Here is a 22,582-nt window from a genome sequence, read left to right as displayed (position 1 = left end):
TGCCATGGGCAGGGACACCTTCCACTATCCCAGGGTGCTCCAAGCCTTGTCCAACATTTGGACGTTTCCAGGGATTTTGTGGAACAAATACATGCAGGCCATTTTCTACATTTACCTTTTTGCCTCAAGACAGAAAACACAGGGAATTCTCTCTCTAAGAGCCAAAACTGAGGTTATTCATTAGATTTCCACTCAGTGGGGAAATAAAGGGGGCAAAGAAGACAAAAGGTGTGACAACAGTGAGCGTTCTCCTGTAAGAGTTAAAATGAAAGTGTAGTCTGATTTCAGACTTCAGGCTGTGTTTGAGGGGGGCTGCTCACCACAGAAACCATCTCCAAGCCAAACCAGGAATGTCTGCATCTCCCAGCCTGTGGTGACCCCACCAAAAGGACAGACAAAGACACAAGCAGTGTTCAACCTTTGCAGCCTCTGCAACCTTCCCTCCACCCTTATTTTCCTGTCACATCCCACTGCAGCATCAGGCACTGGCACTGAGCAGGCTCTTCAAGGGATGTGAAATCTTTTCTGATATGTTGTTTTTTTGGTTTTTTAAATCTTCACTACTAACACTAGATATTTAAGTTCTCGCCACCCAGCAAAGGAAAAAGCTCAGGAAGGACATTGACCTGTTAGAGTGAGTCCAGAGGAGGCCACCAATCTGATTAGAGGGATGGATGGAACACCTCTCCTACAAGGAAAGGCTGAGACAATTGGCATTGTTCAACCTAGAAAAGAGAAGGCTTTGGGGTCACCTTAGAGCCCCTTCCAGTGCCTGAAAGTGCAAGAAAGATGGAAGAGGCTATTTACAAGGGCCTGCAGGGACAAGACAAGGGGGAATGGGTTTAAACTGACAGAGAGTAGGTTTAGATGGGATATTGGGCAGGAATTGTTTCCTTTGAGGCTGGGCAGGCCCTGGCACAGGGTGCCCAGAGAAGCTGTGGCTGCCCCTGGATCTCTGCGAGTGTCCAAGGCCAGGTTGGATGGGGCTTGGAGCAACCTGGGATAGTGGAAGGTGTCCCTGCCCATAGCAGGAGTGGAATGGGATGAGCTTTAAGGTCCCTTCCATCCCAAACCATTCCAGGATTCTATAATCCAACTGTTCTGGACTTGGAGGTATCACTTGCCATGTTCTAGGACTGACCAATTGCCATCCATGAAAGTGTCACACACTGATGCTGGCACTGCTTCCTCTTCGCCCCATCAGCAGCACTGCAAACAAACTGAACAGCCATCAGGACATTTCCTGTCCTCTTCCCCATCCCCAGCCCATTCCTCCTGCACAGACACACTCACCCTTTGAAACACAACCACAAAAATCAGCTGCAGTGCTGTGAGCAACGATGCTCACCACTTCATTCTTCCTGCCTGGCTGTCACTCAGACAGGAGCTTATGATGTACACAGCTTGTGGATTTTGTAAGCTGCCTTCCTGGAAGCAGCAGTTTCAACTAAGGGGAATTAAAGACCAAAAAAAAAAAAGGGCAGGATAGAAAGATGCTGTGCCCCTCTCTCTTTCTCTCTCTCTCGTTACCACTGAGTCCTTGAGCCATCACTTTTGTTGCTGAACAAACTCAGAGCCACTGGAAGGTGATTAAAATTTGGCAGCAGAATGTCTAAACCACTGGAATGGCTCAACCTCTGGCGTTTCTATAGCAATGGGGAAGAGTGCAGGATGTGGAAAAAGCCTGTAGCATTGCTGCCATCCTGCTGTGAGCCAGAGGTATCGTGCCTCCAACCTTGGAGCAGGAAAACACATTTTTGGACAATGCCCCCCCCCCACCCCCCTTTAAATTTAACTCTTGGGCCCACTGCAAATAAAATGCTGGAGTTTCAACCAGAAGACTGGCAAACTGTTTTGCTTAATGATTAGTGCCCTCCCTCTCATGCAACAGCCATGCCTTGCCTATCTCCCAGAAAACCAGGGTGGGATCCCAGCCTCAGCCTGAAGCTGCTCTTGGACTATGATTTTCTATTGAAATCCAGGCTTCTTTTGCAGGAACACAACTGAGTCTGTGCTGAGACATTAAAGATAATCATAGCAGACAAAATGATCGAGTTTGGGGTGGGCTCTTGATGCTCAATTCCTAACTAGAAAGAGTTGGATTTGCCAAGGCTGCTATATGACTGCTGAACATTCCTGGGGATAAAAAATAAGCCAGGCTAATTGAGCTGCTGAAATCTGGATTCAAAAGCACAGTGACAGGCTCCCAGGTATGAAATTGCAGCTGTTTTAATCAACTCATTGCTTTTTCTCCCCCATTTTCTCCTAGGTGGGCAAGGAACTGCAGCCTTCAGTCGTGTGGATTGGAGACACAGAGAGAATGTTTTCCAAAGGGGCACCAAAGGGAGAAGATGAGGTGAATTCTCCTTTATTTCAGTGCAGATAATTTCTCCTGTTGCACTACAGCCCACACAAAGGAACAAGTGTATTCCTTAGCTTAGCACATACCACTATGACCAGACCTGCCAAAGCTTGCTTGATAATAGCTTGTCTCACTACCCTTTTTTTTTAAGCTTTTAAGAGAGTCTTGCAACTTCTTAAGAGCCCCCAAGAGGTCACATTTCTCTCTTCCACCTATCCTTGCTTTATTTAAAAATAGTCCAGTCACTGCTCATCAGTGCACTGGAAAGTAAAAGGGAATAATGGAGAATTTCAAAATATGAGGCAAGAAGCTAAAAGTTGAGATGAGCTTAAATTGTTCAGCTCTATTAAGTTGAGAAATTGGATGGAGCCAAAGTGAACAATAAAGTAACAGGGATAAGTTTCCACTGCAAAAACAAAGAGCCTGTGTTAAATAGTTACAATTAGAGATTATTTTCTTTGGGCTCCCAGGAGTTCTAATGCCACTGATTCCATTTCTTCCTCTCCTGTGTGGCTTTCCCATTGGAAAGAAAATTAAAACACTGTCCCATAGTCACAGCAACAACACCACAACAGGCAGCAATTCTCCCCAATTCCTGTTGCCTGCAAAATATTTTGCTTTTAGAGCTTTACGTGGAAAATTCAACCTTTTTTCTTAGAGTGTCTGTGGTGTGGTCACAAGCCTGTATTTTGGAAAGGCAACACAAGGCAACCCAACCTTGGCTGGGGCTGTTGCTTCTGCCAGGGCTGGGTGTGCAGTGATCAATGCCCTTAGTGATCCCCACAGCAAGAGGGAACCTTTCTCTTGTGTTCAAACCCTGGCAGAAAATGCAGATGGGGATTAAAGTTAAGATTAGTGGCCAAAAATGGCCTGGATTGCTCACGATCCTTGCTTGCTTAGCCATCAGTGTGGAAAAGTTTCTTGTCCTGCCCACTTGAGAGCCCACAGCACCACTTCTGCCCCTTTTACCCATCCCAAGGCCTTCCCTTGGTGGGAGTCAGTTGGCTCCAGGCTTGGAATGCCACACATCCCAAATTGTTTACAGCACATCCAACATGTAGAAGAGTGAGCTGGAGGGACAGGCAGAGGTCAGGGGCAGTCTGGGGAGCCTCCCTTAGGAGTGCAGGAATTTTGGAGAATCATGAAATGGTTTGGGTTGAAAGGGCCTTTAAAGATCATCTTGTTCCACCTCCTGCCATGGGTAGGGACATCTCCCACTAGGCCAGGCTGCTCCAAGCCCCATCCTAAAAGATGAGCTAAGCTCATCAGAAGCCAAAGTAAGTATCAGTCACTGTGCTCATCCCAGGGTGACATTCTGCCACCAGGACTGAGGGAGAGTTCATCCAGGAGCAGAACTATGAGCTGGCTGTGTCACCCTGGCCAGCAGCAGCCCCGTGCCCCAAAGGGCACCCTCAGCCCTGGGGCTAAGACATGCCCAATTCATTATCTTGATTCAGCAATTGGCACACTTGGAAAAATGCACAGCATGACTATGAGAAGAAAAGGAATGATCCACCAGATGTCTTGTGTTAAGACAAGCTTACTTAGGAAAAAAAAAAGTCTTGCTCTACCCCAAAACTTGTGGGAAAGCTTATTGATTAACAATAATGACTCCACAACAATCTGATTAGGCTTCTCCAGCCAATATTCACTTGAACATTATCAAATACAACCCTCCAGGAAAAGACTTTGCTCAATACTCATCTGTTCTGTAAGTAGTACTTAAATATATGTTGCAAAGTCAAGTAGTAAATTATTGCAAAGAAATGAACCCTGAGCTCCCAGAACCTTTGTTCTCAGAGTCTCATCAGGTTAGAAAACACTCCCAAAAAAAGGGGGTGTATTTTTCACACATAGAAGTCAGAAAATCATAGCCTCCAAGAGCTGGGAGGATTCCAAACTAGGTTGCAATTTTCTACCTGTCCAGGTTCATCAGGTGTGCAGGTCCCTGCAATATTTCTCCTTGAGCTGGAAATGAAGGATTTCCTTCTTTTAACTAGTTATTTCATTCCTGCCTTTGAATAACCAGACCAGTAAATTCTCTAGTGAAAGGCACTGGCACAAACCCACATAAACAGAAGCAGAAATCAAGTGTTTACCTGAATTTGAGGAGGCAGAATCTTTTGTTGCTATCTCAACTGCTCATACCAAATACAACCAGACCATTAAAAAAAAAACCCAAAATGCTGCTGCAGGCAGCAGGCACAGCTCCAGCTCATTAACTCTGGGCTGTCAGCATCCTTAACAACTCTTTCCTTCTCTGTATTTGCACGTGCTGCAGGTGAACTCCAAACGCCTGGCCAAGCTCCTGCCCCAGTTCCTGAGGGCTGTGAAACCCAAGGACAGGGTGCTGCTGGTGGGGACTTCCAGCAGGCCCTTCGATGCCAACCTGGGCCCTTTCTGCAAAGTTTACCAGAAAATCATTCTCGTTCCAAAGCCTGACTACCTCACAAGATTTGGCAAGTATTTCAAGTCCTCCTCCTGGTTAATCCTTGCTGTTTAAAATCCCTGTTCGTTGGCTAGTTATCCTCAGAACTGCCCTTCAGCTCAAGTCATGCCCCTGGTGTATCTCAGGTCCTGAAAATTTAGGTTAAATTCATACAGGCTACTCCAAAAGCCAAATAATAAAATTGGAAGTTGGGAGAAGAGTCTAAAATACTCTTCATCAGCAATTCACATTTTTCCATGAGTTTATTGTGCACCAAGCTCAGCCTGAGCTGGATTTTCCCCCCTGTATAAAGCACAAGATCCTATTTCAGCACATATTTTCTATTTTAAGCTTTTTTTTTTTTTTTTTTCTTTTTAACATAGGGATTCTGAATTTCTGGTTCCACTTTGCAGTTCTGAATTTCCAATCTCCATACTCTAAACAACACAACTTCTCAGCCTCTCCAAAACCAAACCATTTCAGGAGAATTAAATTTTCTCTCTCACAAATTCCACTTTTTGTGCTTATAGATCATGAGAGAAATTGTACAGGCATCCCTGATTTTTCATGACTGGTCTATCAAATGCTTACAGTGATAGAAAGGCCCTCCCAGTTTCTGACAAATTAATTGAATTTTCCATGTACTAAGACTCAAAGCTTGTAAGGACAACAGGGTTTTTTTTTCTTGCTATGTACATTGGTCTAATAAAACAAACTTCCAATGTTTTGAGACCTTAAGCATCCTGAAGTCTGCAATAAACAGCAATAAAAGAATACACATTTGGCTCAGGGACCTTGCCACACTCTTTGCTTTGTCCACGGTGTCACCTTGTTACAAAACTCTTACAGACACATTGTGCAGTCCAGTTTCATCCTGCATCCCTCAGAGGCAGCCAGGGTACCCAGGTGATGCACACTGGGGTGAGCCCAAGACACAGTTTTGGCTGCCCAGCACATTGTAAATCTCTCCCACATTCCCTAAGTTCCCTGGTGTGGATGGGAAGTGGTCACCAAGCAAGGGAACATGTGTTTCATGTTAGGTTGCAGCTCTGAGAAATTCCTGAGAGATAAGGGGACATGAGCAAAACCTAGAGAAAGGAGGTGACAGCAGCTGAATTTAGCTGTGCTCACTTCTAGAGGTTGAAGTGGCACATTCTGGTACTCTTACCACTAACTTGGAGTCCAAAAAAATGGCCAGCTCAAGGGATTTCAACTGCACACTTAAGAATTCCCAAAAAAAAGTTAACTCATGGAATTTTTAAACAGAATAAACTTGTAGCTTTAATTCTCTGACTCTGCCCCATTTCAGACAGTGCCTGGCTTGTTCTTCAGCTCCCACCTTTCCTGAAGTGGAAATAGGATCTCCTCCCAGTCCTGTCAGTTTTCAGTGCCTGACACCCCATTTGAGAAGGAAAGAAACTTGTTTTGACAGAAAAATAACGACATAACAAATACTTGTAAGCCACAGTGCACAGCTACCTGTCTGCTGCAGCCTCCCTCTGGTTACAGACCAGATTATTCCAATCTGTGCTCAGTGGGAACAGTAAATATACAATGGAAATCATTAAACTGGAAGATGCACAACCCCACACTGATTTCTTGCCATTAATCACCCAGCAAGGCAGTGCCTTGTGTTACACACCTGCAGCACACAATATACAACCATGCTTGCTCTTGTGTGCATCAATTCCTCTTTTATGAATTAGTGATTCAGCCAATATTTATTGAGTACAAGCAGGATTCAAGTGGGAGACCACAATTTGTTGGAGAGAAAAATGCAGTTCAGAGCTGTCAATAGTTATGGGCTCGAGTCCATGGTATTGATGTTACAATCCAAGGAAGAGAGAGGCAGCTTTTGCAGCAGCATCAACCTCCACCCAACATCTTCGTGCTAAATTTGAGCATTCAAGCACAACCAGACTCAAAATGTCTCATTTAAAAAACTTTTTAACCTCTCGTCCATAATCCTCCTAATCTTTTCCAAATATTTCCATATAATGCTTTAAAGCAAAGCCTGAGGAGACAACATCAAAGTTCTCCTAAATTTCTCTGAAACAGGTCCGTCCTTAGCATAAATCAAAAGATTGGTGTTATTCCTATTTTTTGGAAGCAAAACTTCAGCCACTTCACAACCCCAAAGAAAACAATCATGTCACAGAAGTTCACAGCTGAAAGATACAGCCAGGTTCACCTTTCAAGTAACAAGCAAAACCCCAGTCACAGAAAATTTGCACCTTGCAACATGAGCCTGCATAGCTGGAAGCCTTTGGGGCATGGAATCCCACTCAGCAGCCCTCAGTTCAGCAGGAATAAGCTGTGATGAGGGTCAGAGAAATAAAACCAGGCTAAAGTAAAGGTGCTTAACTCTGCACATCCAAATGGGAACACTGGACAGGTTCTTTGTGTACACACAAGCAGTTCTTTCCATTTTTACACACATACCGACCCCACTCTATGTGCCCTTAATGACTTGCTGAAGAGTACTGAGTGGTGGCCAAAAATTATCAGTAAGGGTTTAAAAACACACACAATCTGAAGATGAAGGAAAGCTTGCAAAAATTTTTCCTAGCTTCCCTGATCGATAGTCCTCATTTTCTTGTTTCAGTTTCAAAGGAAATAATAATGAAATACTTTTCTCCTGCTTCCCTTGAATTGCTGTCCTGCCACTGTCTCTTATCCATGTCCTGATGCTCAGCACTGTGGAAGCACTACATCCTGCAGAGTGGTGGGACCCTCACCAAGCTACTGAACCTGAACTGCCTGGCCCAGGTGTCGGATGGCTTCACCCAGGGCCACGTTGTGGACGTGGTGCACACTGTGCTGACTGAGCTGAGGCTGCTGCAGATGGCCAGGAAGCCACTGAGGACTGCTGAGTTTGTCACTTCTCTGGCCAGACACGACCCAGTGTACAGAGAGGAGGAGGAAACATTTCAGGTGATTTATCATTCCCTGCCATGTCCAGCCACACTTGATGTAGGCACCTGCTCACTGTGCTGGTGGGGTGGCACCCCACTCTTTAAATGATGATTTAGGGCTCAGCAGCACCAAAACCCATCTCCCCCAATCTGGGGATGTGCCAAACCAGTCCTTTTAGCAGCACAGCTGATAGAGTGCTTTGCTGAACCTGCTGCTGCTCATGTTGAGCACAGCAGCCTCCACATGCATGGATAAAACACACAGGGGCCATTAATTCCATGCATTTGTCCTTTTCCTTCTAGAGCTGAGGTGTTCAGCAAAGCTAGATATATCACCTTGAGAAGGCAAAACACCTGGCCATTCCATGTCCACACAGCTATCAAGATCTAAGCCCTTCTCTTCAATCATTTCAAACAAGAATTTCTTGAAAAGTTTTCATTTCAGGCTCTAAAATAAATGAGTTTGTGCCTCAAGCTCCATCCCTCTTCTCCTCCTGCCCTCGGGGCTATAAAATCCTGAGGGCAAAACAGAGCATTTGAGGTGTATTTTATTCATGGGCACAGGGTGCCAGAAAAGCTGTTGCTGCTCCTTGGAAGTGTCCAAGGCCAGGTTGGAAGGGGCTTGGAGCAGCCTGGGACAGCGGAAGGTGTCCCTGCCCATGGCAGGGGATGGAAGTTTAAGGTCCCTCCCAACCCAAACCAGTCTGTGGTTCTGTGATTCTACACGTGCCTCAAACATCCACAGATCTCCTTCCAGCCTGATAAATGCTGCAAATCCTTGGCACTGGGCAGAGAGCCCTGCTGTGCCCCAAGGAGCTGCAGGCAGCCCACACCAGGGCCTCCAGATGAGGCAAGACCTCGGTACTGCTCCAGGAGACCCCAAAAGAGCTTTCTCCACCCCATACCCCCAGTAATTTCTATTGCTTATAAATCCCCCACTTTTCCTGGCTGAAACGTTTCCTTGTTGTCCTGCTTCTTGAACCCCCCAGCACCTCCCACCACAAACAGGATTCTGATTCTCACTGCTTTCTCCAAGGCTTCTTCCACTGCTGTCCTAATGATAGTGCATATTTCTCCCAGCCCTGCTGGTACTTCCCAGTTTCCATTTAGAGCCATTTGGCTCGCTCAACACAGGCAGCATTTGTGATATTTGGCAAACTACTCTTTTTTTTTTTCCTCATGCTTCCTCACTAAACCAATATCTCTCCTCAGGGAAGGGCTAATGGTTCAGTGTTACAGCAAAGGGAAAAAAAATACTCCATCATTCTCAGCTCCAAGTAGTAATCCATTTGTACCCTGAAACATGAGAGCAAGTATTTAGTGTGAGTTTAACTTGAAAATATTATCCCAGTCACTCTAAAATGTGCCTGTTTTGTACAGCACAAAGTGCCCAGGCAGCTCTTCATTTGGAACACAGCTCAAATGTTCCTGTCCTCAGCATCCCATGGCAATCATCTCCTTGCATTAATTACAGCCCTTAAGAAAGTATTTCCTTTTATCTGTTGGAATTTTGTTTCCCTTAAATGTCATGGAGCCTTGCTGCAGCACCTGTAATATGGCACAGGGGAAGAGGATTGTCAGAATATCCTTGTGCATTAATTAACTCCAGTAATCCCCATCTCCCCTCACGCAGAAGCCCCTCTTCCCAAGCTTCTAACCATTGCCATTTCTGGACCTTTCCCCTTGCTTTGCTTTGTCCCTTGTGAGACAGCTAAAACACCGAGTTCAAAGTGAAGATTAGCCTTGTGATGAATCTTTGATTTTTCTTCTCTGAAACCATGAATCTCCCAGTCTGACATTTATATTCTGCCAGTGTTCCAAAATGGACATAAATAATGCAAAATTTGTGACAATGTGATTGCTCCCTTCCATTTACTCAAATTTCTGCGCCAATTACACATCCACGTTTTTTGAAATTATAAATTAGTGCATAGATTGATACAAATCCTTACACTGAAAGGATTTCTGGGGAGGCAAAGCCAGCTAACCACACCAGTTCTGCCTGGTAGTGACTGGACCAAAATCATGAAATGATTTGGCTTGGAAGGGACCTTAAATCTCACTTTGTTCCACCCCATTCCGTGGGCAGGGATACCTTCCACTAAGCCAGGTTGCTCCAAACCCCATCCAACCTAGCCTTGAGCACTTCCTGGGATATGGCAGCCACAGAAATACCTAAGAAAACTCATTCCAAAGCCTGTGGCCATCATTCTTCCAAAACCCAAATATTTTAACTCTGATCAATCACTGTTGCCAGGAACTTCCATCCCCAGTTCAGATGCTGGTGACAAATGGACTTTTATTTTAGCTGTGTGTGATGACCTGACTTCATTTATCTCACAGAACAATTACACCAGTTAAAGACACAAAAAGTTACTGCTGTGTGCTGAAATATTTGCACAAAGAATTGGGAAGAGGATAGAAAGAGACATCCCAGGTCTCTTGGCTTCTCCTGCCAAATGCCTCTAAGTCCTTTGCCAGTGAGCCCGAGCTGGCCGGGAGATGATCACCCCACCAAACAGCTCTTTCCACCCCACCAAGCTCCCAGAAAGCTCTTGGCAAAGTTTTCCTACTCTTTCCACCTTCCATGTAAGGTCTGGAGGGTGCTACACCCAGGACACAAAACTGAGGGGAAAATAAAATCTCTGTGGCCTCATCCAGGGCCAGAGACATCACTGGGTTCTCCTGGCTTCCCTCAGCTACTGCCAGGGAAAGGCAATTCCTGCTGGAGCCCAAACTCACAATCACCACCTTGTCCCTCTCATGGGAAGGGCCAGAAGCAGCTGCGCATCCCAGCTCTGCTGCTCTCTCAAAAACAGGAATAGTTTGGCCTGGGACTAAGGCAGCAAAATTCAACTTTCCTGAGAGCCATGGGGTTCCTGCCCACCACCACCCATGCCCTGCCTAGATGTGGGCACACAGGAGGCTGGTTTTATCAGTGGGGATAGGGTTTTTGGAGGAGGGGTGCTCAGCTAATTCAGATAATTAAAGCAGAATTGCAGTGTCCAGCAGCCAGCTGGACGTTTGACCCCTGTCAGCCACCTGCTGGCAGTATTTATCTGCAGGGTGCCTGTCATCATCAGCCCTTCCTGGGGCCCAGAAGCAGCTCTTGAAAAGATGACACTAAGGAGGACCTTCTGGGGTCAGGAGAGGAACATGTTGAGTTTTCCTTCCTCATACCTCTTCTCCCAGCTTCTCTTCCTGTGACTCACACTGGGCAACTGGACAAGGCAAATTCTTCAGGCATGCCTGAACAGGCTCAAGCTGGAAGCAGGATTTGGGATGGATCAGATGGGAAAAGCAGACTTTGCAGGATGCCACGTTGAGAGGGAGGTTGGAGATGACATGGGCAGAGGAGGCAAAGGGAAAGAATTTTATCCATCATGGTCAATGCCTGGCAGAATTTGAATCTCTGGTTTAGGCAGGACTTTGTTGAGAAAGGTTCTTGTACATCCAGGGAAGGAGTAATTCCTACCTAGTGCTGACTTTAAAGCCTCCCCTTCTCCTTCACTTCACATCATTCTCACACATCCTCGAGCTGCCTCCCTGACATCACAGCCCAGGAGCTGGGCAAGCCTGCAGAGCAGCTCCACCAGAATCATTTACAAGTCACAGGCCTGTGAGCAGGCATCTGAAAGCAATAAACAGGTTCTTAATGTTCGGGGTTTGTTTTGCTTCCTAAGCTCCCTCATGGAAATCAAAGCTGTCTGGATCGATTTGTGGAGGCACGAGAAGGGGATGATTTGTCTGTTGCCAAGTCTGGAGCAGAGGGAGCTCTGACAAGAGCTATATTCTCTGGAAATAGGGTTGATCGTGGAATTTAACATTTCCATAACTATAGCAACACAAATGGCCCAGCTAAGTATTGCTGTTAATGATACTCAGCTCGATCAATTGCTGCACTTCTTGGTATAAAAATGTTCTCAAGAGGTCTGAGGGTTTCATTTTGGCTTCTCCACCAGCCAGCCTGGATTTTAAGAGGTTTGGGTTTTAAAAAGAATGCTCTGTTATAGTAGTAAAATGTTTAAGTGGTCTGTCTTGCCTTGTTTTTTTGTTGTTTTTTTTTTTATTTTATTAAAACATACAAATGCTTTTTGATTCTCCAGGCCTGGTATGCCAAAACCCCACTGGGGAAAGCATGGAGCACAGCACTGGCAGCAAAAGAAGCAGAAAAAGGAAAGAAGAAAGGAAAGAAAGGAAAGAAAGGGAAAAAGTAACTTCCACAAGGATTTTTCAGCTGGCCCTACCCAATCACAACTCCACATGGCAGATTAATGCTCCTCGAGTTATAGGTATTCCAGGGAGAGAATTCCTCTCTAAATCAATTTTTAAAGTTAAAAGTTAAAAAAAAAAACCAAAAAAACAGACGAGGTGTAACATGTAGCTCTCAGAGGATAAAGAGTTAATGAGCACTGACTTGCTCAAGAATTATTTATTCTCAGAGATTTTTAGGGGGCAGAAGGGTTCATTACTCAGGCCTGTAACATGCCATCAACTTTTAGGCCATACTCATTTATTTCGGCAAGTAACTCTCCTTAAAAATTGATGTCACTTTAATGTCTTTCATTACTTTAATATCCTATATGCTTTATAAAACTAACTGCTTTATATATCTGTGGGTCTAAAGTGTTACAGTCCTCAATAAAATTATTACAGCTATAAAGACTGCTTTTTAATTGGGATGGATTAGGAGGCACTTTGTGCAATCCACCACAATATTTACACAGCTGCAGGAGGATCAGCACTTGTACCTTTTGAGGCCTTAGCATGGACAAATTCCTATATGTGGGTGTCAGCAGAAAAAAACAAAGCAGCTACGTGCTAATTTGGGTGGATGTCCACCAAAATCTGGTTTTAATCCACTTTGCCATAGAAAGTAATGCCTAATTAGCATGTTTGCACAAACAGCAATGTGTTTGTTGCTTAATGCACCTTGCTCACTCACAAATCTGCAATTTTGAGGGCAAAGGATTTATAAGGAGTGTTTAGAACACTCTAAAGCTTTGGAACATCCTACAGGACACTGATGGAGCCAGCACCACCTTCATGTCAGGCACAGGATCATATTCACCAAGGTCTTGTGTAAGTAAGAGCCACAAACACCTGTTTTTCCCTCTGATCACAGAATTCCTGTGTGAACCTGACAACAGGTAACTGGAAATACAGAGCCCACCATCCCCAGGGAGCTGAGGAACCTCCCTATGTCTGTACCAACAGCCTGGGAGGTACCAGCTGGGCAGCACTGCTGAAGGAAGCTGCTGGGAAGGGGATGGTATTGAGCCCTTCCTTCTCCTAAGAGGAAACCAAATGGGAAAAGGCACTCCTGGGAACAGGAATGCCCGAGAAAAAACGGCCTGGGAGGATTCCTCGGTGTAACTAACTGCACAGAAAATTATTGGAGCAATTGTACACAGTGGAGGGAACTGGATGGGTCTGGTTAATAAAGAGAATTTTCTCCCTGGAGGCTATCCCAGCATATAGGATAGAGCCACCCCAATTTGGGGTTTTTGTGGTCCTTTCTAGTTATATTTTACTGTCTGGTACAGGGCTCCCCATGATTTCACCCTTCCAACCTCGAGGCTGCACCTCCAGCCCTGCCAAGGAGATCCAAGCAGTAAGAGAGGAAATTCTCCTTACCTCTCCCCTGTGCACCCCCTCAGGACAGTTCTGACGGACACCAGCCCTTCCCCAAGCAGTAATCCAGCTGCTGGAATCTCCACATGACCCACACAGGAGCCCCCATGAGCTGCCAGCCCCTGGGTTCAATCCATTGCAACAGTGCAGCTACAAACATTAGCTTTCCATCCCTTATTCTTTGGAGCAGTCTGCTGGCTCCCCAAACTCAGCAGCACACCCCAGTTCTATCAAATAAGGTACTTCTAACTTCATCCTTGGGGAGAAAAGCCAGTATCTCCAAAGAGGTGACAGGGTTTGTGTGTAAAAAACCCTCTTCTCTGCTCTCATCCACAAGGAAACTAATTTGGATAATTCTGCCCTCAATCTTGCCGACAGCAGAGCCCTCCTCCCCACAACAGGTCTGACAGCACGGCGTGATGTGATGAAAGGACCACATTTCAGGAGGATGTAAGCAAGCCCATTAACTCATATTTCAGCAGCTTCACTGCAATCTCCAGAGCAAAGTAAAAGAACTGACTGGCAACATCCATCTCCAGGGCACAACGCCGAGCCTGCAGGGAGCATGCTGAACTTGCACAAACCTCCAGGTTTTGTCCAAAATTCACCAGTTCATGGGGAAAAAAAAACACTGGGGAATTTATCCTTTAGGTGCAGCTTGCACTGGTAGCTGCTTGCATTTATTTCTTTCGGTGAGGCTCTAGAAGCCACAGCTGGCTTAACTACAAACAGTTCTGTGGGTGCAGGAGGTGACAAAGTGGTGGTAAAGTGTCCCAGGCCAGGTTGGACAGGGCTGGGAGCAACGTGGGATACTAGAAGGTGTCCCTGCCCATGGCACAGGGTGGAACTGGATGAAATTTAGGGTCCTTTCAACCCAACCCATCCCATAAAGCAGAAAACCTCTGCCCTGTGGGGCTGCCAAACCCTTGCTCTCCTCAGGAGAGACTTCTTGTTGGGACAGGGAGGGAAGAACAAGGAGTAATTTTAGTGCTGTTTATAATTATTATTACAGAGAGTGCAGCTATTTGAAAAATGAATGAAGCAGCTGCATCAAGCAGAGCCAGCACACAGAGTAATTTCAGTGTCAGTGGCTGAGTTATTGAATAAGTGGCCCTGGCTGGGTCTCCAACATCCTTCCCACTGGGAGGCTTTCACAGGAGCACCTCTAGAAATGCTTCTCCAATATCTCCACCCAGACATCTTTCATGGAAGGAGGTAAGGAGGCTGTGGCTTTGCTAAGCCCTGCACAAGTGCACTCTGCTTTCCAGCCACAGCATTCCCACAATCTGATGGAGGAGGAAAATCCTGCCTCCTCCACGCAGCCAAAGGTGAGCTTTGAGGGACAGCAAAGAGGGGGGGCAGGCTGCTCTGCCTCCTGGCGTGGAGGCAATCCAGCAGCAGCACCAGCAAAGCTGAGAGAAGAAGCTGTCATGCTCATTTATATATGTAAGTGATCTAGAGAATTATCAGCTAAATTATTTAAATGTCCCATTACTATTAAATTACTGGGCATTCATTGTAAGAACAGTCATAATACAGTAACTAATTTGGTATTAATGTAAATGTCAGCGTTTCATTGCAGTTATTTTGTACTTCATCATCAGATAATTTACCAATAAATTAATTGGCTTAATTGCTTCCTGCAAACCCACGAGAACTACATATGACATGACTTTTATAGAAGTCTTCATGCATACTCCCCCGTCCTTCCATTTTAACCACACCAAGCAAGAACCCCTCTTTGGAACACCTGGAAGGGGGAGCAGAAGAAATAAAGTCATGGCATTTCCCTGCCCTGTGGATTTTAATGTGCTTTAAACACAGCCCTACACTTGGAGTAGGACAGGACACAGGGAATGGCTTCCCATTGCCAGAGGGCAGGGTTAGGTGGGATATTGGGAAGGAATTGTTCCCTGGGAGAGTGGGGAGAACCTGGAATGGAATTCCCAGAGAAGCTGTGGCTGTCCCTGGATCCCTGGAAGTGTCCAAGGCCAGGTAGGACACTGGGGCTTGGAGCACCCTGGGACAGTGGAAGGTGTCCATGCCATAGCAAGGGGCTGGAAATAGATCTCAATCCAGAGATGGGATTATTTGGATTGCCCCTGCCTGCCTGGAAGCCAGCTGCTCCAGCACTGGAGTTTTTACCCCACCACAAAACCTCTCTGGCAACCACAGTGAGTGTCCCAGGGCTCCCACCCTCTTTTCCCCAAGAGCTCACGAAAAGTTTTCTGCTGTTTTCTTCTCCAGGAGATGGGAAGGAAAGACTCCATCAAGAGCACAGTGGGGAAGGGGAGTTCTTTCCTCCCGTTTCTGGCTTTAAGTGTTTTTAAATAAGTGATCAGGGCTCTTTTGCAGAGTGCAGCAGGCTCAGCACTCCTGCAGCACCAGGGAGGGATCAAAGTGGCTGCAAAACTCTAAATCTTTATTGATGCTCATTCTCCCTGCTCTTGTGCAGTGTGAGCATGCTAGGCTGGCACAGGGACCAGCTCCAGGTGGCAAGAGCCCAAGGGAACACACCACACCCTCCCTGAGAGGAGCCCCAGGCACACAGCACCCGTGGCAGCCCATTATCGAGGTTGCCATCAGAATTCAAAAACAAGCCGACATTTCTCAGCAAAGCCCCCCAAATCCGGTAACACAAAGTGAAGCTGACTGTTCTATTAACTCCCATCCTGCATCAGCAATTTTCTAAAGTGTGGAAACATTATAATTGACTTTTCTGCTAGTAGCAAAATGTCATTTTTCCTTAATACTCCCCAAGTCAGTAACGCATTTCAAAAGCCTCCGATGCCACTACCACAACAGGACTTACAAATTAGCACATTTTTAGCTTTTCATTAAACACAATGCCAAAAAAAAAAAAAAAAAAAAAAATTAAAAAAGAGGAAAAAAGGGAAAGTCTTCTCGTATTAGGGTTTCTCTCCTCATTATTGAAAGTACTGCGACTTTGGAACTTCTCGCAGCAAATTATAATGCACTCAGCCTGGGGCCATTGTAAATCAGGGCTTCAAAAAAGGTGTCATGTCGTCGGGCCCTCTTCAAGCACTGAAAATATCGGAGTCTATTTGAAAACGCCTTCTGTAGTCTCTCACTAGCCTTGCAAATCAGCGCAGCACTGGGTAGAGCTACCTTTTATTTTATTTTTTTTTGCCTCGTGGCATCAAGCCATTTCTGTTCCGACCAGAAAAAGAGGATTATTTCGTGCTGCGATTTGAAATAAAAAAAAAAAAAAAATTACAACCCCCTACACCTAAGATAACAAGCTGCATAAAATCCCCAAATCATTTGGGGCTCTTGTTAGGGTTTGGACAGCGCCTGTGGGGCTGTTACAGCCCTGGGCTGAAATCCCTTTTATTGACAGATCAGGGAAAACCAACCCCAGGGGATGTGCCAGCAAGGAGAGAACCACATCCCACCCCAAGCCCCCAAACCTGGCACTGCCAGGCTCTGCACCCACCTGCGCAGCAGCCTGAAAGCCAAAGGATTGGAATGCCAACTCCACATCCTTTTCAATTTTTCCCATCCCTCATCTCCTCTGCACCTCTCCAAACAAAACCACGCAGCCTCCTACCGGTTGGATTTTCCTCTCCTGACGAGCTTTGGTGCTTCAAGTTGCTCAAATTAGCAAGAAAATCCTCATTAACGATGCAATTGAATGCACGCAGAAGCAAAGGGGGAAATGAAGCTGTTCCCAGCATTTCCTAACGCCCTTTTCCAGCTTCCCTGCTTTAGGATTTACCCTGCTTCGGTTTTCCCAACCGGGAAAAGGCAACCAGGATTCACGGAAACACGGGAAGGGGCGAAGGGAGCCACAGCAGCACCAGAGCACAAAACAAGAGACAGTGTCAGGAAAATTAATCCACAAACACCAGGGGTTTATGTCCAAACAGGAGACAGAGGAGTCCTTTTTGCTTTATTCGAATAAAGGGAGAGGCCATGGGACATTCTCTGGGATCTCTCAAATTTTTGGAGAATGCAGTCTCCTTTTTATCCTATTTTCCCGGCCGCATTTCTCTCTCTCTTTCCCCATTGGCTGAGGTACTTGAGAGGCACAGACTTCCCGGAACGCCTGATACCTGAAATTCCCCTCTAATGTATAACCCTCTCTTTTAATTTTTAATTCTTATAGAATTCATAGTTTTTCCCTGTTGCTTCTTTCATCTTCCAATATCCAATTTCATTTATCAGCAAACCTGCAGTTTGTTTGTAAATAACTTTTTCCATTCATCAATCAGTGGAATCATTCCCATTGTTTCTTTTATCTCTCAGTGCTGGTTTTATCTACCAGCAGACCCACAGCTCGTTGGTAAAGACAAATCCATCACTCTTCTCAACAGCAAACAAGGAACTGGAGCAAGGAGAGCCTGGAGAAGAGAGCCAGGTGCCAGCAACATGGAAAAGCAAACTCGAGGAACTCACCTTCTTATCCTGGAAGGGCCACAGCTTCTACACGGATACGGCTGGACTGTGGTTAGTAGGACAAAAAAGGATTTCTAGCACTGCTTTGGCCACCAGAAACCACCAAAAAACCAAGGAATTCTGGGTCCAAGGCATTTTTTACATCCACTCATTGCATCAGGTGCAAATGGGAAACCCAAATGCCCTGCTGCCCTCCCAGGATGCACATTCCCACCCTGGGCACTGCATTATTTGTGGGATGCTGTGGAGCAAGGAGAAGCCACCGTGCCTGCCCACCAACAGAGGGGGATTTTGGCTTTCTGAGCAAAAATAACTCAAACTCCGGGGATCCAGAAAAAAAAAAAAAAAAAAAAAAAAAAAAAAAAAAAAAAAAAAAAAAGGGGGAAAGAGAATGGGGTGAAATGAGGAAAAAAAACCACCAAGAAATACTATTTGGACAGCGAGGGAAGCTGTCAGCTAATAAGACCAATAGGACTGGACTGGGCATGGTGGGCTCTTGTGAGAAATGGATTTGTAGAGTTTTTAGGACTCTCAGCCCCAGTGAAAGTTTGAGAGGTTAAGGCCTGGGAGCAACCCTGTCCTCTCTTTAGGAATAATGGGAGCAGTGAAAGGGCTTGGAGATTAGCAGGAGATGGGAGTCATGCAAACCATGAGCCATTAGCACGGCTCAGCACAAAGTTTGGGAGGCTACACCCATAATTACTCTAATTACCCACAGGGCTCCATCCCAAATGCCACCAAAAGGCTTCCCAGGGAGGGAGGGGGTGCTGGGCAGGGAGGAGTGCTAAAAGGCATCAGAGATTTGGAGTTAGGTGTGGTTTCCAAGGCCGATGGAAGCCTGTTGTGGTGGCCCCCACGTCACCCCCGTGGGTGGGTCGGAGGGTCACTGGTGTGGACACACGGGGTCCCAAAACCTGCCCGAACCTCACAGGGTCTTTTCTGACCCACCCAGGAGCCTAAAGCAGGTTCCTGCCCTGAGCCACCATTCCATTTTGTATGTGCCAACCCATCCCTGCTCCCTGAAATCTCCCAGTCTCGGGATGTCCCTGCCCTGCTGGTGACACTGCATTTCCCCCATCAGGGACATCCCAAAGTCCTCCATATGCAGAGTGGGAGGGCAGGGGGTGGCACTGGGCACAATGTGCTGACGCTGACAATTCTGCCGTGACAGATGAGCAGCTGCTCTTCCCACCACACCACAACCTGTAATTTGCAGCCTTGCCCCACAGGTGATGGGAAGAGGGGCAGGGACGGGGGCAGAGCCCAGCACAAACCAGGTGGGTCCCTCCTGAGAGTGCAGCTGCTCCAGGAGAGCTGGGGGCCCTGATGAACCGGGCCAAGGCCCCACTAATTAACAATGACAGGCCGAGTTCTCCTGTGTCCAGTGGGAAGGGATAAATCAATCCCCCAGAAATGGGTGTGGGCAACAAGGGATAGCCGGGTTTGTTCTTCTGCATCCCAGAGGGCAAGCAATTATCTCTATAACTTTCTAAGTTAGGGTGTGCTTGGGAAACATCCTCCAATCCATAAATAACTTCCACAACTGCCTGGTGCTTTCAGGTGTCAAAAACTAATTGTGCTCAGGAGCAAAACAACTCTGGATGACATGAAACCAAGTCAAGGGCTTGTTGGAGCTCGTGGTGGCCATCCAGCTCCTCTGCTTCCACCTCCCATGGTGATGACTGTGCTGGAATTCCAGCTAGGGAATGAGGTGAATCTGCTTCAGATTCCTCAAGTTGGAGCAAAAGGGCCAGGATCTGAGTCCTGAAATGCCCAGAGCTGGGTCATCACCTTGTAATCCTTTATAAACCCTTTATAGGTGGCAGTCTGTGAGTGGTGATGGTGACACGAAGCAGATCACAGATGGGTGTCTCCCATCCCAGGAGGAAATCCCACATTATGGACCCCACAAGGAGCCCCTGATCCTGAGACTGTATGGGAGACACGTGATGGAGGGTCAGCCCGAGCTGGTGTTCCAGCCTAGCACACAGGGTGACATTCCATGAGCACATAACTCAGGGGTTAAATAACTGGGAGGGCTCCACATTTACAAGAGGATGTGCCCCAGGACTGAATTCCTGGGGGATAATTAACACAGCTGCAGCCCTTCAGCAGGGAGGTAGGGAGAAGAGAAGCCTTGGATTTTTATTTAAGCTAAGAGCTATTTTTTTAATTATTCCTATAATTAATGGGAAAAGGGAGAAAAAAGGAAAGTAATGCAGTTATAACTGGAAAGAATTTGGGGAAGGGTTTATTGAATTATTTACATCTGACAAAGATGGGCCACTATAAACTAACTGTAGCACAGGACCTTTCCATATTATATAGAGCTGTTAAAGGGAAATGCTTAAACATCATCTAATTTCCGATAAAAATTGGACAAAATCAATGCAGCCTCGGCACGAGTTTATATTTCACTGGGGCAGCAGCTTTTAAAGAAGAGCTGAGCAGCAGCATCTGCAAAAGTATTTTTGAGGGGGTTAAAGGCATGGCCCCCTCCCCAGGCACAGGGACGTGTGTTGGCAGGGGCTCATCCCACAGCCTGACCCAGCCACATAACTGGGCAGTGCTGTCACATGGAGAGCTGCCAATATAAACGCGGGGACGTGCCGGGGGCAGGGTGGCTCCCAGAGAGGGCATCGAACCTCACACCTCGCTCTGCCTGGCCCGGGATGGTGATCCAGGGGGGATGAGTGCCCATCCCCCAGGAGAGCCGCACTCACGTCATTCCAAGGCAGGTTTGGGGCGTGGTGGCATTGCCATCCCGCCTCCACACCCCTCAGTCCTACAGCCATGGGGTGCTGGGGGGACACTGCCACCACAGAGACCCTGTTTGAGTGATCTGGGGGGGCTAGGAGGGAATGCGAGGTTTAAATCAGCCACTCTGGAGGAGGTGATGCTCCAGGCTCCTGCACTGCGCTCCTGCACCGTGCTGGAAACTTCCCTGGAAAAATAATAATGATAATACTGCCATTCCCTGCTGTAAATCAGGGTGGTGGTGCCAGGGGCTCTGCACATCTGGGTGTTTTAATACAGCCTCGTGGCTTTTGGAACCAGGAGGGCTGAGATCTCCCCAGAGTGAGCACTGAGATATGTGGCAGCTGAACTTGGGGGACAAGCTCTCTCTAAACACTTCTGCTGCTGTGTGTTGTGCTCCTGCCTGTGCCAGGAATGAGATTTCCCCGTAATGGGGAGCTGGAGCAGGCAATTTAAGCCATTATTAATAGACACACTTGATGTGAGGAAGGGAAATGCTTAATGTTTTGTTCAATGAGGTGTGCTCTGCAAACATCGGGCACAGGGAGAAGGGGAAGATGCTCCCCCTGCATTGGATGTTGATGAGGGCGAGGCTGCAAGTGCTGACTCTCACCCCTTTTTGGGGCTCTGGTCTGTGTAGGGGCATCCCTGCTGAAGTAAGGACAGGACAGGATCATCCCAGGCTTAATTTTTGTAGGATCAGACCCTCACGGATCATAAAGCTGTGGTGTGCCCAAGGTCCTGCAACACAGGAGTGGCAGAGGAGAGGCTTGTAGGGTTTCTTTCATCACCCAAACTCGCTGCCTGAAGGCAACAAGTGCTTTACAAGTAGCTGAAACGCCCTCATTTTCCTTCTAAACCCCACCAGGGGGTTCTCCCCCTGCTCCTGGCCAAGCCCAGGATGTTCCCCAGCTGTCCTGGCTCCTCTCTGCAGTAAATCCCACCCGCCTGTGCAGCTGTATTCCCTTTAAATCCACAGCAGCATCGCTTCATCCCCATCACTCTGCACTCCCGGGTGGAAACAGCACTTCCTTGGCTTGCAGGAGCCCAGACCGGGGATCTGGGTGCCAGGGGGACCTGTTCTCTCCACTCTTGCTGTCCCAGGTTATTTTTAAGTCCTTCCCTCATCCACCAGTTAATCCTGGCCCAGACTCGAGTGTTTATATGCAAACAGATGCTGATTGAGAAGGGTCACGGCGTGTTAGAACACACTCTCAAGGGCAGTTTAATGCCAGACAGGCACATACATAACCCCAATAACGAAATTAGCCCAGGTCTGACACACAAGGTCTGGACTCCCTGCTAAATTTACCCAGGGAGGTAATCCCTGCCTCAAAGGGGAAGGTGACCCCTTTGGAGTGAGCAAGGACATGTGAAGGCAGGATTCCTCCATGTCATCACAGAAATATTACAGGGTTGCTAATGAGAGGAGAGGAAAAGCGAGCCAGGCTCTGGGAACACGACCCAGGAGAAGTTCCTGGGGTAAATGATCCCCGTCTTTGCCGCTGTCTGGATCTCCAAACCTTCTCCTGTGCTGGCTGGAGGACCCCGGGGGATAACGAGGATGTTTTTCATACCAGAGCAGTGCTTGGAGGAGGTGGTTCAGCTCATCCCAGAGGGGAAATGGGCACAGAACGGCTGGGAGGAGCAGAACAGCAACAAGTGATAAAAGCAGAGGGAGAAATGAGGGGGTTTGGAGGCTCCAAACCAAGAGAGGTTGTGGACAGCCAGGTGGGAATTCCAGCCTTGAGATGAAGGGGGAAAGAAGGAGAAAGCACAGAAGACCACCTAGGATGGCCTCAAATTAGCTCCCACGAATATTCCCATGAATAAGGGGGTTCCTTCACAAAGAAACCCCTTAGCTCAGCAAACCCCATGCTGCACAGACACACCATGGAGTTTTTGGGGCTCCATTCCCTGCCCACAGTCCCCAGGGCCAGAGGTGAATGTCACCACAGCCATGCTGAAGACACATACAGAGGAACCTCAGCTGGCTCTGGCAGCATAGGATGCTCAGGATCCCCAGGAAGGTCCCAAAATTTTCTCCCAGCCTCAGGTTGACTCCAT

General features: G+C 47.0%; 1 protein-coding gene across 4 annotated transcripts in view; it reads left to right on the top strand.

Annotated features, from left to right (window-relative positions):
• DRC11 (dynein regulatory complex subunit 11) overlaps positions 1–12,417 on the top strand; it is a 98,103-nt gene extending 85,686 nt beyond the window's left edge. The window contains exons 15-18 of one of the 4 annotated variants that reach the window (XM_088167532.1): positions 2,270–2,356; positions 4,644–4,821; positions 7,486–7,724; positions 11,812–12,417. In XM_088167532.1, the coding sequence (XP_088023658.1) occupies positions 2,270–2,356; positions 4,644–4,821; positions 7,486–7,724; positions 11,812–11,922 (615 nt within the window). In that variant the 3' untranslated portion in view covers positions 11,923–12,417. The remainder of the gene's footprint in view (positions 1–2,269; positions 2,357–4,643; positions 4,822–7,485; positions 7,725–11,811) is intronic. The other 3 variants (XM_088167533.1, XM_088167531.1, XM_088167534.1) reach the window with 3 other exon arrangements.
• Positions 12,418–22,582: the final 10,165 nt, after the last annotated feature.

The sequence above is a fragment of the Sturnus vulgaris genome, chromosome 7, assembly GCF_052056855.1.
Source record: "Sturnus vulgaris isolate bStuVul1 chromosome 7, bStuVul1.hap1, whole genome shotgun sequence".
NCBI classification, from domain to species: Eukaryota; Metazoa; Chordata; class Aves; order Passeriformes; family Sturnidae; genus Sturnus; species Sturnus vulgaris.
This window is presented reverse-complemented; position numbering and strand designations above follow the sequence as displayed.